Source organism: Trichechus manatus, unplaced genomic scaffold (genome assembly GCF_000243295.1).
Source record: "Trichechus manatus latirostris isolate Lorelei unplaced genomic scaffold, TriManLat1.0 scaffold00200, whole genome shotgun sequence".
NCBI lineage: Eukaryota > Metazoa > Chordata > Mammalia > Sirenia > Trichechidae > Trichechus > Trichechus manatus.
The window spans coordinates 1,510,554-1,527,986 of NW_004444136.1; the positions used below are offsets into that span (position 1 = coordinate 1,510,554).

Genomic DNA, 17,433 nt, shown 5'->3' on the forward strand with positions numbered 1-17,433 from the left:
TGGCTTACAAGCGTGGTTGCTCACGCCCAGAGCAGCAACTTAGAAAATAAACCTGAGGCTTCCACTTAGAAAGGGCAACTTGAACACTCAGTTCTCTCCCCTCCTTCCTGAAATCCCGTTGTATAAACCCACAAGGGCAGAGAGAACAGGAGAGGAAATCATAGATAAGAAATAATACAGTATAAAAAAAAAATTCAAAGCGCACAGCAGAGATGGAGGGGGCAGTAAAGAATGTAGCAGAATGAAGTTGAAGCAGGAGGGAGGCAATAGGCTGACAATGGCCAGGAAGGCTCAGGTGGGGCTGCAGGCTGAACCCAGGGAATTGCCTCAAAGTCTGAATAAGGAGTGGTTGAAATTCCAGATCCTGTGGGGATGCCTGTTTACCCTCTGGAGGAAATGCATCTGAGGAGCTCTGGGCTTTGGGACAGGACACAGTGGAGGCTAGTCTAAGGAGGGGCCAGTGGAAGTCTATGTGGACAGAGTGAGACCCGAGCACCTTCTCCAACCTGGGCCCAGAGTCTCCGGAGCCAGTTTAACCGCCAAGGCAGGAAACTGGTGGATGGCACTCTGAAAACCTGAATGACCCAGAGAGAGGATTCCACCCTTTCAAGTCCTCCAGTGAATGGCAGGTCCTGGCCCAGCCCCTCCTGGTTTTTATAAGAACAGATAATCCTGTTGCACACAGCTTCCAGCCAACTCCCCACGCCTCCTCACGCTGCAGTGAGCATGGGCAGGCAAGGGCCCCAAATCCGAGGAGCAAAGTAGACACCTGTGTGCCCCCACCCCAATTGCCATGGGGGATGCTGTTTTTTTAATTCTAAGCTTTAGTTAGTATTTGACTTTTAAAACTATATACATATATTCCTTGGTTAAAATATTGAAATCAAATTTGAAGACAGACAAAAAGTTGTGCTGAGGGACTCCTTCATTTCTTCAAACTACACACAGACCCTCAGTGAGTTGGACCCCAATTCTTCACTGTCACAAGACCCTGTTCACCTTGGGCTGGGGCGGGCTTGGAGAATGGAGAAAGTAGACGGTTGTCAGCAACTCCACTTGCTCTGGCCTTTTCTGGTAGGTAAGCACCAGGCCTGGGGACCGGGACCTTGGCCAGGGCAGTAGTGAGGGGCCCAGGGGCAGGGGGCTAGCATCTGAACTCTCAGCAGGGGGCTTGTTGGTTTGTTATGTTCCCAAGCAAAGGTGGACTTGACACAGAGAAGCCAAAAGAGCCCTCTTACATTGACCCTCCTACCCCCACAGCACATATTGGCCGCTCGGTTTTCTCCCCAGCAAGCCCTTCTATCTGGGCTGGTGGGAGCAGAGTCTGAGCTTGTGCTGGGCAGTCCTGGGCCTGACAGCCCCCACGGTCCTGCAAGGACGGGACAGCTACCTTCTGGAGTCAGCTCCGTGGTCCTGCATGAAGAGTGCTGGCCTGGCTCAGCCAAGGGGCCAGACTCTGGAATCAGGTTTGGGCAGAGCCCAGGGCCTGCTTCCAGGTGGGACGCGCTCAGCTAGCTCTGAAGATTCTTGCTGAGAGACCTGGAGTGTAGCCATGTGCACACTGAATACCCCGACCTTGGTCTTTAAATACCATCCCCACTAAGAGAAGCCAGGCTTTCGGAGAAGCGGCTTGTTCCAGGGCTTGGGCAAGTCCAATACAAGATGAGCTTGTAACATCTTGTGCCGAATAAGGAATTGCCCCCAAAATAACAGAGACAATACTAAATGACACAGAATCCAGCCTGAGTGATCTCCCACTGGCCAAACTGTGACAACATGAGCACTGAAATAAATAATGGCAGTAATGGATTATAACCTATTAAATAAAATAAGAATTCATGAGCCCACATGGATATTAAATCGGAGATTGATAATAAATAAATAGGCAAATCAGTAGAGGAGAAGGAAAATTTCTTTGTTATCATAGAATGCCAACTACTAAATGTGGGGAAAATAAAACAAAAGCAAAAAAAACCCCTCAAAACCATTTTGCAGCCATACCAGCAAAAACTGATTCAGGCAAAAGTTACCAATAGATGCTAAATCTGGAGAGGCAGCACTTTGATGAGATAAGGATATTTACATGTTCAAAGTATGTTCACACAAATCACTTACTAATTACCAAACCCATTACCATTGAGTCAATAGTGACCCTACAGGGCAGAGTAGGACTGACCCATAGGGATTACGAGGCTGTAATCTTTATGGAAGCAGACTGCCACATCTTCCTCCCGAAGAGTGGCTGGTGGTTCGAACCACAGACCTTGCTGTTAGCAGCTGAGCACTTAACCACTTACTACTTATCGAAGAAAAATAATAACTGTTGTACATAGGGTCGCTATGAGTTGAAACCACTGGACGGCATCCAACAACAACAACAATGGAGATATGGGGCCACTCCTTGCCAAGTAATCAAAATTAATATCACTAAAACCATAGTCAGATACAGACTGTCGTTGTTGAGTTGACTCTGACTCATGGCGACCTTATGTACAATAGAAGGAGTCACTTTCTGGTCCTGTGTCATTCTCATGATCAACAACATGTTTGAGTCCATCATTGAGGGGACTGTGCTAGTCCATCTCACTGAGGGTCCCCCTCACCCTCGTTGGCCCTCTACTTCACCAACATGATGGCCTCCTCTAGCAGTTGATCCCTGATGACTTGTCCAAAGCAAATGAGTTGGACAATGTTCTGTTGTGATCCATAAGGTTTTCACTGGCTAATTTTCAGAAGTAGATTGCCAGGCCTTTCTTTGTAGTCAGTCTGGAAGCTCTACTGAAGCCTGTCTACTATGGGTGACTCTGCTGGCATTTGAAATACTGGTGGCATAGATTCCAGCATCACAGCCACCCAGAGGCCACCACAGTAGGACAAACTGACACAAACTATACGGAGAGTGAAAAGACCAGCGGTACCAGGAGCTTGGGGGTGGGGTGGGGTGAACAGGTGGAGCACAGGGTGTTTTTACGGCAGTGCGACTATTCTGCATGATACCGTAACGGTGGACACATGACAGCACGCGTTTGGGAAAATCCACAGGGCTGTACAACACAAAGAGTGAACCCTCATGTAAAGTATGGACTGTAGTTAATATTAATGTGTCAATAATTGGTTCATCAGTCGTAACAAAGGTATCACACGGATGCAAGATGTTAATAACAGAGTGTGCAAGGAGGAGCAAGGTATAGAGAACTCTCTGTACTTCCTGCAAAATTTTTCTGTAAATTTAAAATTGCTCTAAAATGAAGCATTAAAAAATTAATACCACCCACAAGAGTTAGATGACTATCACGTCCCTCCAGATGTGACGGTGGGAGGGGCACACGTCACTGGCGTAGCAAGCAGCCAAGGATGCATAACCTGAGCCTAAAGAAGGAGCCCCAGCTGGGGTCAGTGTGCCAATCACTGGCCTGTGCTCTTCAAACACGTCAGTGTCACAGAAGGCAAAGCGAGGCTTGAGGGGCTGTTCCAGAGACGCAACAGCCAGTGGCAGTGTGTGTGCCCTGGACTGCAGTCTGGACTGGGAGGAGATGGTGCCATAGAGGAAATTATTGGGACCACTGATGAACTTGGGTTAAGGACTGTGGATCACCTAAAAGCATTATGTTGATGCCAAGTCTCCTGGTTCTGATCGCTGAGCTGTGGTTATGTAAGACAATTCCTCTTCTTAGGAAATACACACAAGTGTTGGGGATCAAAGGGGTACCAGGAATGCAACCTTCTCTCACATTGGCTTAGAAAAGAGAGGGAACAGGAAGAAGACAAAGCAAGTGGGGCACAAATGGTGAATCTTGGTAAGGGGTGTATGGGAGTTCTTTGTTTTATTGTTATTTTACAGCTTCTCTGAAGTTGGGTCCCCAGAGGTCATGGGGTGGGGTGGGGGTGACAGGCTTCATGGGCTGAGTCTTGAGGGGCCCAGCTACTTCCTATCCTGCTGCTAGCTTCACTGCAGCTTTCAGACCTCTGCTTTCAGAGGGCCACCAGAGCCCACTGCAGCCTTGTGAGCTGTGCTGGTGACTCCAGGGGTTGAGGCTGGGAAGCCACAAAGATTGAGGCCACCTGGCATCTGGAGTGTGCCAGCAACTAAAATGCAAAGACTCACAAAGACAAACCTTTTACTCACCCCTTTTACAATACTCTTTCTCACCCAGCCTGTGCTTGAATGCCCTGATGACAGGGAGCTCACCCCTGATGAGTGTTATGGCTGTCCCCTCAGTCAGTAGCCAGCTCCTCGTCCCATCCCCTCCAGCCCTCACTCCCTCACCCTCAGGAGGGTGGTGTTCTGTTCCCAGTCTAACACCATCACCATTCGCGGGGCTCACATCCCGCTGGGAAGAGGCAGGGCAGAAGCAGCTAAGTCAGTAGCTGCAGAGGTGTCCCCTCCACTTGTGTGCTTCCGGTGGTTTCTCCTGTGGAGGATGAGCCCCGGGGCACCGAGACCTAGGAAACGCACGCCTCTCATGGCCTCGGGCCCCCTTCCTTCCTGTGTTCACTCATTCTTCATACACTCGTCGTACTGACTCATTCCTTTGCTTACTCATCCTTCAGACATTTCCTGAGCCTGGGCTCCGGGCCTGCCACTCCCCTCACAAGGCTGACCCACGGGTCTGTCAAATGGGTGAATAAATGCAATGGTTATGTATTTGTTTAATGGACGCCAGCATTCAGATATATCCAACCGTGTTCAGAATGGATTGTTTAGAAGCCAATCCTGGTTTTTGCCTGGGCATGGGTTGCTTCAGTCCTTAAGGATCTGCTGATTGCCCCCCTGGGCCCAGCGCCAGCGTAAGGGGCACGGCTGGGCTCTGGTTTGGGGCAGCACACCTGAGAAAGGTGCCAGGAAGGACGACGGCAAGTGTGATATGAGCTGGGGTGGGGCAAGCTGGGGAGGTCAGCAGTGGGAGCAGGAGGTGGTAATGACACTGGCGGGGGGTGAAGAGGGGCCCCAGGAGGGCAGAGGTCCCCAAACAGGGCAGAACAGTGTGCACAGATGTTACAGGGAGTCTGGGGGACCATGCAGGCTCTGCTGGTCTCAGCAGACCTCAGTTCTTATCCTGAGGGGAAAGGAGAGGCTTTACATTTTGAAGGGTCCAGTGGCCAAGAGCAGTGATGCTGGCGAGGACAGCAAACGGGCTCACAAGTCCTAGCTCACACCAGCTGCCTTATTTAATAGTCACAACGACCCTATGAGATATTGTGACTGCTGTGCCATTTGACAGGCAAGGAAACTGAGGCACAGAGAGACTAATACCTTGCCTAGTAAGAAGTAGGGCTATGGTTCAAAGGGAGGCAGTTGGGTGATGGATGGGACAGGGGACTGGGGCAGAGCTAGGTCAGGTCGACTCCTGGGGTCCCGTCTTGTGCAGCACAAGCAGGACTGGGTGGAGAGGACAGTGAGGGTTTCCTGGCAAGGGTGCAGTCTAGAAACAGCAGTGTGAGAGGCAAGGGGGATCCCAGCCAAGGACAGCACTGGGGTCAGGGGCTCTATGGCCACGCCAGGCAGGAGGTGGGCACGGCCTACCTGGGAGGGAAGCAGGGCGTTTTTCAACAGGTGGGATGGAGGGAGGCCCTGGCAGGAGTCAGGAGCTCTTTGCTGGTGACCTGGGGCAAGTCCCTTCTACTGTCTGGGCCCTGCGCTGTCTTCAGAGTCTGTAAAAACCAAGATTCCATGTCATGAGCCCAGCAATATTTCCCTCCCTGCACCTGCTGCTCTTTGCCCTTCCCGGGGTTGCTGGATGATGCTCCAGCTTTCTTTTCGGCTCAGAAGGGGCTGCCTGGCCTTGGGCTGTCTTCTCTGGGTATGAAGATACAAATTCCAGCCATGGAGATTAAGTGAGATTATGCTAATTACCAGGACTCATTGATCAGCTGCGACTCTGGAGTGAGGAGGGGAATTCCCAGCACAGAAACTCAGCCTTGGGCGTTAGAGGCGGGTGGCCTGACCCCACGCTGGGAGAATTGGCCAGGTTCTAGGGAGGGCTCCGCCCTCTGGGATCCCTTTGAGACCCCAACCCAATTAGGTGCACTGGGCTGCAGGGCAGTGGAGTTAGCTAAGAAAGCTTTGAAAAAGAGGACCAACAAGAGCAGACCAGCCCCACAGGACAAACAGATTACGAAGTTATAGAGATAATACTAATACTAATAAAAAATGTCATTGGTGTAGGAAAAAAAATAGTCAACCACAATAGAGCCCAGTAAGGGCCCATACATATACAAGGGAAATTAGTATACACTTGATGGGACCAAAAAGAAAAGAATGAATTATTTAATAAATGGTTCTGGAAACCTAGATGAACATTTAAAAATAATAATCATGTGAAACAAAATTTCAAATTAAAAAACCAAATGTAAACAAACAAACAAGCCTGTAAAAGCGTTAGGAGAAATTATTGAATAATTAGTGTATAAACTTAGAATAGGAAAGGCTTTCAAAAGCAAGACACACCCACTTACACAAAAGAAAATATAAAACACAGAAGATATAAAAGATCGATAAATGTGACTGTCAAAATTTTAGAACCTCTGAACAACACAGACACTATAAGCAGAGATAAAAAGAAGAGGTGAGGCCGCAAAAATCTGCAACTTCTACAACCCAAGATCTGTACCCAAAATATGGAAAACCAGCGATGGAACAAGAAACAGACTAATCAGCAGAGCGGGAAAAGGTTAGGACCACGCACTTCCCAGAGAGGGAAGTCCATGGGGCTGGTAGCAGGAAAAGGGAAAAGAGGCCCAATCTTGGCAGACCACAGCAGCTGTGTGATCTGCATGTGTGAGCTGCTGCCCGGAGAAATAGCAAAAGACTGATGATTTCCACTACGTGGGGAGGGGTGCGCTAGCGATCTGTTGGGGGAAGCGTAAACTGACATGGCATTTACAGTGGTAATTTTGCTATTTCTATTTAAATTAAAAATGAACATACCCTTTGGCCCAGCAGTTCCAAGTCTAGGCTTCTGTTCTCGACAGCCGCGTGGACAAGTACACAAAGAAGTACATACAGGGGCGTTTATTTGAAAATTACTGCAACTTACGGCTTATCAGTGCAGGAATGATCAAACACTGGTTTGGTTGTGCTACTAAATGCTATGACCAGGGACCAATTAACATCGAGTCGAATTTCACTCACGGCGACCCCGTGTGTGTCTGAGTAAAACTGTGCTCCTTAGGGTTTTCAGTGGCTGATTTTTCAGAAGTAGATCACCAGGCCTTTCTTCCTCTGGGTGGACTTGAACCACCAAACTTTCTGTTAGCAGCAAGCGTGTTAACTGTTTGAACCACTCGGGAACTGCACTGAATGCTACACAGCAGTTTAACAAAGAATGTGGTAGATTGATACTGTTGTAGAGTGTCACTGAGTTGATTCCGACCCATAGTGACCCTACAGGACAGAGGAGAACTGCCCCATAGGGTTTCCTAGGCTGTAATCTTTATGGGGAGCCCTGGGGACGAGGTGGTTAAAGCACTTGACCACTAACGAAAAGGTCGACTGTTCAAACCCACCATCTTGCTCTGTGATTTGGTTTGGTTTTAATCCTCATGGGAGTAGATGACCAGGTCTCTTCTCCTTTGAAGCTGCTGGTGGGTCCAAAGTGCCTACCTTTAGGTTAGCAGCTGAATGTTTAACCACTGTGCTACCAACGCTCCTTAGCCTGATGTTTACTGACATGGAAATATCTCAGAAATATACAGCTAAGTGGAAATAAGCTTGTGAAACAGTACATACAATACCATATCATTTCTGTTAAAAAAACAAATAAAAAAAATCACTTCCTAAAAAAAAAATCTGTCCTGGATGCTTCAAAAATATCAATGTCATGAAAGACATAGAAAAGCTGAAAAACTGTTCGAGATGGAAGAAGACTAAAAAGACACAAGGACTAAATGTAACGCAAGACCCCGGAGCAAAGGGAAGCTTGACATTCACGTTTGAACATAACTATGCATTAGATATCAACATCACATCACTGAAACTTCCCGAACTTGACAATTAGACTGTGGTTATATAAGACAACGCCCTCTTCTTCGGAAGTATTCTGGGGTGTTTAGGGGTGAAGGTCATCCATCACGTCCACAGCTACTTCTTACATGATTCTGAGGAAAAAACATGATGTGCATGGAGAGAACAGAAGTGGGTGAATTCTCCAAGTGGTGAACTTGGCTGAAGGGCGTACGGGAGTTCCGTGTACTGTTCTTTCAACTCTTCTGTTAAGACTGAAATTGTTTTAAAATAAAACATTAAAAACTATCCACACGCATGCACACAGGACTCTCTTCTTTGTGTACATTGATGTGCGTGGCTGGGTCTGGACAGTCGCTCAGCAAGTGACATCGCTGTTTACTTATTGGGAACAAAGTGGATCAGGACTGAGGGTTAGTAGGCAAGGAGACATTTGTTTTATCTGTAAGGTTTGAATGCATACATATAGATGTACGTATACCATTTTTTAAAATTTAAGGCAAAGAGAGCTTGTGTGTGTGGCAGCTGCCGGCTCTGGAGGAGGGGGCAGCTGTCGTGGGCACTGATTTCCTGGCCAACAGCGTGAGGGTAACGTGAGGTCACTGGGAATGCTGGCTCGGGCACGGTCCCAGCCAGGCTCTGGGAGACAGGGCAGAGCAGCGCTCTCCTCCCCGTGTCCCAGACCAATCCATAACCACAGAGGCTTATGGCAGAAGTCGCATGTCTACTTGCCTGGCTGCTGTGGACTTTAGTGGATGTGACCGTGAGTGCCAGGGACGTAGAGAAATCAGCAGTGGTTACCGGGACGAGCGTGACGCTGACTCCAACAGCCCGGCTTCAAATTCTTGCTCTGCGTTTTATTTACACTTGATTTTTGGCAAGAGACTCACCTTAGCATCCGCAGGTGCCACAAGACGATGCTGGCAGGAGGTGGCTGTCTGTCTTTTCCTAGATAGCACTGTCCTGGATTTGGAGATTTTGACCGGCCTGACTTCTGGTCTTAACACGGTCTTGCTTTTACAAAATGATGGTGCTGATCAATATGAATTAGGAAGGAGGGCTTTCTAGTTGGTTCTTTCAAATTTCCTGACTTGGCAACGTAAAAGGCTGGCAAACCTCGTTGGTCCCAAATATCTTTTAAATTGACCTGTGAAATCAAAGTCTGGCACGCACTGATTCAGGGGAAATATAGAAACTGTGCCGTGACTTGCACTAATTTGGATGAGTAAAAAGAACATGGTTTGGAGTCAGATAGACCTACCTTCTTATTCTGCCTGTACCACGTAGGGAAATTCAGACACACGATTTGAGCTCAAACTCATCATGTGTAAAAAGGAATGATAATGTCACTGTAAGGATCAGTGACCGTCGTTCACAGACATTCTTTGTCAAACACCTGCCCTGTGAGGGTCTGGTGCTGGATGAGGTGAGGAGCACGGGGTCTCACCCACTGCGGGGCCCTGGGCCTCCCTGATGGTCACTGGGGAAATACCCAGGCTGAACGGTGGGTTCTGGAGGCTCCTCCAAGAGACTGCCCCCAGGGCCAGGCAGGACTTCAGAGGCCCCAAGGACAGGACTGAAAATGGAGCCTCCCCCACAATATGAGATTCCAAATGGAAAGCTGTATTGTAACAGAAGGAGGTCCAGCGGCTTTTCCTCAGGATGACAGCTTCACTACTTTTTTTAGAATATCGAAGTCATTCAGAACCTTTTCCTCTGGCAGGGCCTTTGAGTGACTGACTGGGGAGAGGGGCTGGGGGACCACCAGAAGCACCAGGAAGCCTCGGTTGCTTGGTCAGGTTTCTGCCTTAATGGCCTGGGGCCGTCTGGCCTTTAGCCAATCGCAAGCCTCCGCAGTGACTTCATCCTGGAAGAGCTTCCAGCAGGATTAGAGCCCTCACCGCAGTGCCGCTGCGTGTGCGCGTGCGGGCGCGGGCGCGGGCGCGCGTGCAGGCTGTGGCTCGGAGGCATGGGCATTAGGCACAGGCCACCCCCAGCAGCTTCAGGCCCCACCCAGGACAGTCACTGCCCAGGGCTAAGAGATGCTGGGCAAATGCCTCAGGGTGCATGGGGTGGGGGGGTCTAGAGACTGTCCCCTGCCCCGGGACGGGTTTCTCCTCCATGCCTCTGTGGTGAAGGTGGGATGAGGGGCCTGAAGCGGCCCCTAACTCTGAATCCTCCCAACAGCTCAGTGGCGCCTGCACTGCCCCAGGCCCAGGCCTCTTCTGGCTGGACTCTCACAGGTTCTCTGGGAACAAGAGGCTGTCTGAGGCAATTTCCACCAGGGCAAGAGCTGAAGCTGGGGCGAACCAAGCCTTTTAGCAGCACTGTAGACAAACCCTGCTGGTCTGATGCCCCCGACAGACAGCTCTATCCCCACAGATCTGGGCTTGGTCAAGTGGGTGGACGGATGTGCTGTGTGACAGACCTGGGGGTGACATGCTAGTCCCCATTTGGAAATGGAGAAACTGAGGCACAGCAAAGCCAAGTGACTTGCCCACTCCTGGTAGGTGGCAGGGCCAGGATCTGAGCCCTGATTTTGGCCTTCAAGCCTGGACAGAGAGCCCTCACCCCAGTTCTGCCTGTGGGGGTGACGCCAGTGGGCACCCCACACTTGTCTCTGTGCGGGATACTGAGGCAGAGGGATTCTTCTGGCGGGACCCATAAGGACCTTTAATGGCCCTTCCCTGCAATGAACTTCAAGATAAAAATGACACTCAATGAAGCATGAAGAGGCCCGCACAGTACTAATCTGCCCTTGTTCACTTTTTGAACTTGTTTTTGAGATACCCAACCTGAAATACTTTCAACTAGCTTTATTTGGTGCCTGTGTTTTGCTGGCATCCCACACACAGCCTCCAATTGCCCATCAGGTACCCACTGTAATAGCTTCAAGGGCTCCTGAAGATGGGGAAACTGAGGCCCAGACATAGGAAGACCCAAGGCCATGGAGCATGCCCATCCCCACCCTGTCCTACAAGAGGCAGAGTCACTTCTTCCTGCCAGGGAGGGGTGGCCTGGCCCCTCCCAGCCCCTTGATCACCACCAAGAGGTGCCCACCCCAGGGCCCAGGGTACATAAAGCCAAGGCTTTGGAGGGCTGCCCCAGACCTGCTCACCATGGGGCGCTGGGCGTGGCTGGCTCTGCTTCTCTTGGGCCTGGGGGTGCTTGCAGCCAGAGACCAGGCCTGGAAGAAGAAGAAGCTGGTGCAGGAGATGGAGCACCTGTTCACAATGGAGGAGCTTGGCCACGCTCAGGGCCCACCCCAAAGCCCGCCGGGATTTATGCTGGACCTCTTCCAGAGGGTGGCCTACCCCAGTGGGATCACCAAGGACCCACACATCCTCATAGGCAACATGGTGCGATGCTTCCAGGAGAAGGGTGAGCTAGGTTGCGGGGGGGGGGGATGAGTGGAGGGCAAGGAAGCTGGGCAGCCAGGTCTCCCCATCTGTGGGGCCTGGAGCTCTACCTCTGGACTGAGCTCTTCTCTCCCACTGGTCTACCCACCCTGTGTCTTATCCTTCTCTTCCCAAGCCACTATCCAAGGGTGAGGCAAGGGCCATGGGCTCTGTGACAGCGCTGACTGTAACCTCTCCCCGCCCTTCCTGTCTTCTGCAGTGCACGTAAACCATTCCCATTTTTTCTTCATCATCTCCTCTGTGGGCAAGCACGAGAAGGTTCTGAGAGCTGAGCTCCATGTATTCAAACTTCAGCATGTGCAAAAGACCTCCGTGCCTGGCAAGGCCCACCATTACCACAGGGTGAGTGGAGCTGCTGAGAGGTCATGCCCACCAGGGGCAGGGAGATGGGTGGGGAGCCCGCTCCCCATCTGCGCTGGCCCCAGCTGCCGAGAGACAAAGTGTCTGGGAAGGGAACTGGCTTTAGCCTGTCCAATGCATCTCCCCTGGAGTCTCCGCTTGGCCCGAGGGGGAGAGAAAGCACGGAGGGAAGTTTCTCTGGCTTTAGGGCCTCCTTCCAAAGGAGGTGAAGGAGACGGGTAGGCTGGCCAGGGGGCCAGAGCAGGGCCTCTGCTGTCTCCTGCAGCCTCCCCATAGAGCCACTCAGGGTGGGGTTCAGGGTTTCTGGGGTGCATTAAAAAACCAGAAAACCAAGTCTGTTGCTGCCAAGGCTATTCTGGCTCACGGCGACCCCATGTGTGCAGAATAGAACCGTGCTGCATAAGGTTTTTAAGGCTGTCACCTTTTGGAAGCAGATCGCCAGGCCTTTCTTTTGAGGTGCTTCTGGGTGAGTTCGAAATGCCAACCTTTTGGTCAGTAGTTGAGTGCTTAACCATTTGCACCACCCAAAGGAGAATTTAACAAGTCCCAAAGTACACCCTTTCCTTTCCCTCCCTCCTCCTCCACCTCTCTCTTCCAGCTAGTCTTGATTATTGACCGTCAGCTGGACATATCATTAATCTGTTCTCTGAGGATGGATAACTTAGGGGCTCTGTCCCCCAAGAAGTCCTCATCTGGGGTCAGAGGAGGGACAGGCTCACGATGAACTATCGGGAGGCAGAATGAACCAAAGCTCTGGTGAGGGTCTCAGAGACAGGGATGAATTCCTGCAGGGATCCGAGGAACACCCGAGTGTTTCACTCATTCATTTCACTGCTATCTCTCGAGCATCTGCTATAAATTGGGCTTCACCCCGATGCTGGGAATACGGTGAGCTTGAGCAGAGAGTCCTGCCTTTTGTGCTGAGCCCGATAGATAGAGAGATGGTATTCTAGGGGTCCCTGAGTGGTGGAAACGGTTAACGCGCTCGGCTCTAACCTAAAGATTGGCCGTTTGAATCCACCTAGAGATGCCTAGGAAGAAAGGCCTGGGGATCTGCTTTCAAAAAATTAGCTATTAAAAAAGCTGTGGAGCACAGTTCCAGTGTGACACACATGGGGTCACCATGAGTTGGAGTCGACTCAGTGGCCACTGGTTTATCCTAGGAGAGGGAACAGCAGGAACAAGGCAGGTCGTGTTGGAAAGCGAGTTGTGGGGGGCCGGGGGGCGGTAACTGGAGAAGGCCTAGGATGGCAGCTAAAGAGCTGGATTTTATTCTGTGGGGAGTGAGGAGACTTGACACATGCCCACAGGAGAAGATGGGGAAGTTACTTAAAGTGTAAAGAAGAATTAATAAAAAAGCCCATAATCACATAACTCGTGGGCAACCCTGATTGACCTCTAGATGTATTTCCTTCCAGTCTTTTATTCTTGCATATATTTTTCACAGAGGATCATACTATACATATTTTTTTCACTTGGTGTCCTAACCCAATCATTTCCCACATTAAGAATGTTTTTGTCATTAACAGTGCATCATGCAGATGGATTGTAACTGACTTAACATCTCTCTATCTGCCCCTTTCTGCTGTTGCAAATAGCTGGTGGACATTCCTGGGCGTGAGGATTTTCTTTCCCCTCTCATTTTGGGTCAGTGTCTTGGAAGGATTCCCAGGTCAGAGATCCTTAACCTTCTCCAGAAAGGAGGAGGAGGCCAGGTCTCCAGCGGCTGTCATAGTGTAAATGCTTCTCAGCATGTGGGTCTTAATTCTTACTGGCACTGCGGGGGCAGTCTCTCTCCTCTTGGGGACTGTGAGCTCAGCTCACGGCCCATTGTTGTGTTCCTAGGTGGAAGTGCATGAGATCCTGGGCTCCACCCTGGAGTCCAAGCGAGGGAGCCTTCTCTCCGCCAGGGACCTGCCTCTCACCTCCTATGGCTGGCTGGTGTTTGGTGTCACCCAGACAGTAACAGGGAGGGGCTCAGTGGCCAGGCTGCAGGACCTGGGGGTGAGAGAAGCGGACTGTCAAGGGCCTGCTTTGTGCTCGGCACTACCTCTTCTCTGCCGTGCACATTGTCTTACGGGCGCCTCCGCAGACTCTCCACGACCTCAGGCTCAGGCTGGTGGGCTCCAATTCGCTCGGCCTGAAGCTCAGTCCTGGAGAGCACAGGGCGTGTGCTGCGGGGTGAGATTGGAGCCCTGGGCTGTCTGCCACACCCTCTTCATTCTGTCAGTGTTTCCCAAAGCAGAGGATCTGGGTAGCACACAGATAAATCTTTCTATTTGACATATTTCCAAAGTTACAGAAAAGTTGTGGAACGGTACAGAGAACTCTCATGTGCCCTTGACCCAGATTCACATTGCATTTTTGGCCCATTTACTGTATAATTTGTTGTCACTCGCTTGCTCTCTCTACCTTTTATCCCCCCTGCCTTGCCTCTCTCTCTATCTGCACACACCCACATATTCAGTCAGCATGAACCTGGATCAAACAAACACTGTGGGGGTGTGATGAGGCTGTGTGGAGTCATAGATACCCTGTGCCACGTTGCTTTAGACTTGGCTTTGCACACCAAGGGCCACTTTGTCGTCCCCAAACACTAATGTGGAGATGGCCCAGCTTGGGGGAAAGTGACTTGGGTTAGGAAAGGTGACTCATTCATTCTACGTGCCGTCGTTGAATGCTCTCAGCAAACCTACAAGGTTTATACCACTATTATTGCTGTTGTACAGATGGGGAAACTGAGGCACAGAAAAGGCTGCTCTGCTAGTAAGGGCCGGAGCCTGAGCGTGAGTCCTGGCAGCGTGGCCACAGGGCTGTCCTGTTAACTCCTCATGGTTGGACCCTGCCACTCAGATGTTGTTCCCAGGTGGCCTCCTGGATCCAGGGCCAGGACTTGGCCAGGAGCTTTTTGGTGCTGACCACAAAGAACGTGGGCAAGCTGCTGACATACAGCTATGGCGGGATCAACCGGAAGTGGAATGGGAAAGACAAGAGGAACTCCTTGCTGGTCATCTGTACCAACAACCAGGACAAGGAGCCTCCCCGCAAGGACTACGCCACCCTGCCCACTGGTGAGGTGACTCCCTGCTCAGCTTGAGTGGGGCGAGCTCTGTTCCCAGGGGGCTCCCCGGGCCCCTGGAAGACGGGGAAGGCATCAGACACAGAGTGCATGGTGGCGGGTGGGGAGGCTAGGGTAGGGCCCTGGCCAGAGAGACCCAGGGCACCTGCCTGAGCAGCAGTCCACAGCGCCCTCCATACCCCTTCTCTGATGATATCAGCACCCAAATCCTACCAAGTCGGTGGTGTCTGCATTTCACATGTGAGGAGACTAACTGAGGCAGTACTTTGTAGGGGTTAAGAACGTGGGCTGTAAAGCTGCACTGCCTGGGTTCAGACCCTAGCTCTGCCCGTTGCCTCGTGGTAACTTGTTAACCTGCTCAACCACTAGCCCTTCACTTGCTTTTCTGTAACGCGGGGTCGGTCTTGGCCCCTCTCTCGGCAGGCTGAGTGAAGGAGATGAGTTAAGGCAGGTACAACACACAGACTTGTGTCTGGCACGCAAGTGCCATTGCTTGCAGCCACTCAGCAGAGAGCAGTGGGGCCAGCACCGACGAGGCGGTAGATGTGCTTGGTCCTGCTTGCGGGCACTTCCCCGCTTGAGGGTAGAGGTGGCATGTGTGGGCTGGGGGGCAGGGTGGAGGGAGCAGGGCTCCGACCAGGTCTCAGGGCAGACCACCATGCTCAGCAGCCCTCTGGATGCCCCCACAGTTCTGTGGCCGCCCTTGGAGTGAGAGCATCTGCCCCTGCGGGAGCCACCTTCAAACTACCCCAGGCAACCACGGAGTGTGAGACACAGCTCCAGGAGGCCTGTGGGCTGCCAGAGGTACCTGCTGTACGTGGACTTCCAGACCATCGGCTGGAGGAGCTGGGTCATCTCGCCTCCTGGCTACCAGGTCAACTACTGCAAGGGCCAGTGCATCCACCCGCTGGGCCACAGGAGCAACGCCTCTAATTATACCTTCTTTGTGTCCTTCCTCTGCCACTTCAAGATGAACCCCAACATCTCCAGACCCTCCTGTGTCCCCAACAAGCTCAATTCCATCAGTCTCCTCTACTTCAATGAGCAGAAGGTGGTGGTACTGTGGCAGTACACGGACATGACTGTGGACAGCTGTGGCTGCCACTGAGGGGCAGCTGTGGCTGCCCCTGTGGGTGGCGGCTCCCAGGTGCCACTGGCTGGGGGAGGAGGTGGGGACTGTGGGGAGAAGCAGTACCCGCTGGCTCTCATTTTGACGGATGTTGAGCTCCTTATGGCAAGGCGTAGGTTCTCTCTGTGATGGTCTGGGATGCTCATAGCAAGATGTACACCACATATTGCTGGATTAAAAAAAAAAAAAAAAACGGTTACAGAAGTCTTCACAGTATGATTCTAGTTTTGTTTACAAATATGTGCCCAGGAAAAACACCTGAAGGAAATATATCGCACTTAACAATTGTTTTCTTCTGGTTAGTGAGATCATGTGTGGTTTTTATTTTTTTCTCACTTAGCTATACTTCTAAATTTTCTAAAATGAGGGTATACTGATTTTATGTAGGAGAATAAACAATTGAAATTACTTTTAAAAGAAAGCTTAGTGGTGATGATTGCACAATATGCTGAATATAATTAATGTCATTGAATTGTATGCGTGAAAATGATTGAAATGGCAAATGTTTTGTTACATCTATTTCACCACAATAAAAAGTTAAAAAATACACACTCTCAGCTTATGCACCTCATGCCCAGCCACCACCCATCTGTCAGTGGAGGCTTCGGGTTGCTATGATGCTGAACAGGTTTCAGTGGAGCTTCCAGACCAAGATAGACTGGGAAGAAAGGCCTGGCAATCTACCTCTGGAAATCAGCCAGTGAAAACCCTATGGTCCACAATGGAACACCGTTAGATCTTCAGATGATCATGAGGCTGTCTCAGGACCAGACGACGTTTGCTGCATTGTGCATGGGGTCAGTGCTGACTGGACGGCAGCTAACAATAACAAGGTAGAAAGAAGGTAAGTCATAGGATTAAGGCAGATATTTACAAGCTGTTTTGAAAATAGAAATAAATGATTAAATTGAAGACTTTAAAGTCCCATTTTTAAAGATGGTTGTAATTGTTGCCTATTCCGACCCATGGTAACCCCATGTGTGTCGGAGTAGAGCTGCTCCATAGGGTCTTTAAGGCTGTGACGTTCAGAAGCAGATTGCCAGGCCTGTCTTCCGAGGCACCTCTGGGTGGTTGCACACTGCCAGCCTTTCAGATAGTAGTCAAGTGGTTAACCGTTTTAACCACCCAGGGACTCCTAAGATGGGCATACTGAGATCTGAAGAAGTTAATTGATTTCCGAAGGTCACAAATTTATAAACGGATAAATCTTAAAAGAAGAAGAAAGTAGGTGTGTCTCTGGTCTGGATAGCAGAGAACCCTGACTGGGAGAGGTGTGTCTGAACAGGGGAAAAGCAAGGAAGGCCTGGGAGGGATGTCCCTGCCCAGCCTGTAGAAGGTCCTGCCTTATAGCCATGAGGTTCTGCTGGACCTCTCCCAACTTGCGGTTCCCAGAGCAGCCTAAGATTCAGCTTAGGGACCATTTCTCAGTGACCTCTAGACCCAGAGAAGAAGACAGTCAGGTCCCAGCTCTCCACACACTGGG

At 50.7% G+C, this 17,433-nt stretch overlaps 1 protein-coding gene across 1 annotated transcript; it reads left to right on the forward strand.

Annotated features, from left to right (window-relative positions):
* The first annotated feature begins 11,082 nt into the window (after nucleotides 1-11,082).
* On the forward strand, nucleotides 11,083-15,929 carry LOC105756867 (protein decapentaplegic-like). The gene is made up of 6 exons (XM_012558948.1): nucleotides 11,083-11,344; nucleotides 11,582-11,724; nucleotides 13,588-13,746; nucleotides 13,835-13,923; nucleotides 14,596-14,813; nucleotides 15,535-15,929. The coding sequence occupies exons 1-6, from the start codon at nucleotides 11,083-11,085 to the stop codon at nucleotides 15,927-15,929; spliced, it is 1,266 nt and encodes a 421-aa protein (XP_012414402.1).
* The last annotated feature ends 1,504 nt before the right edge of the window (nucleotides 15,930-17,433 follow it).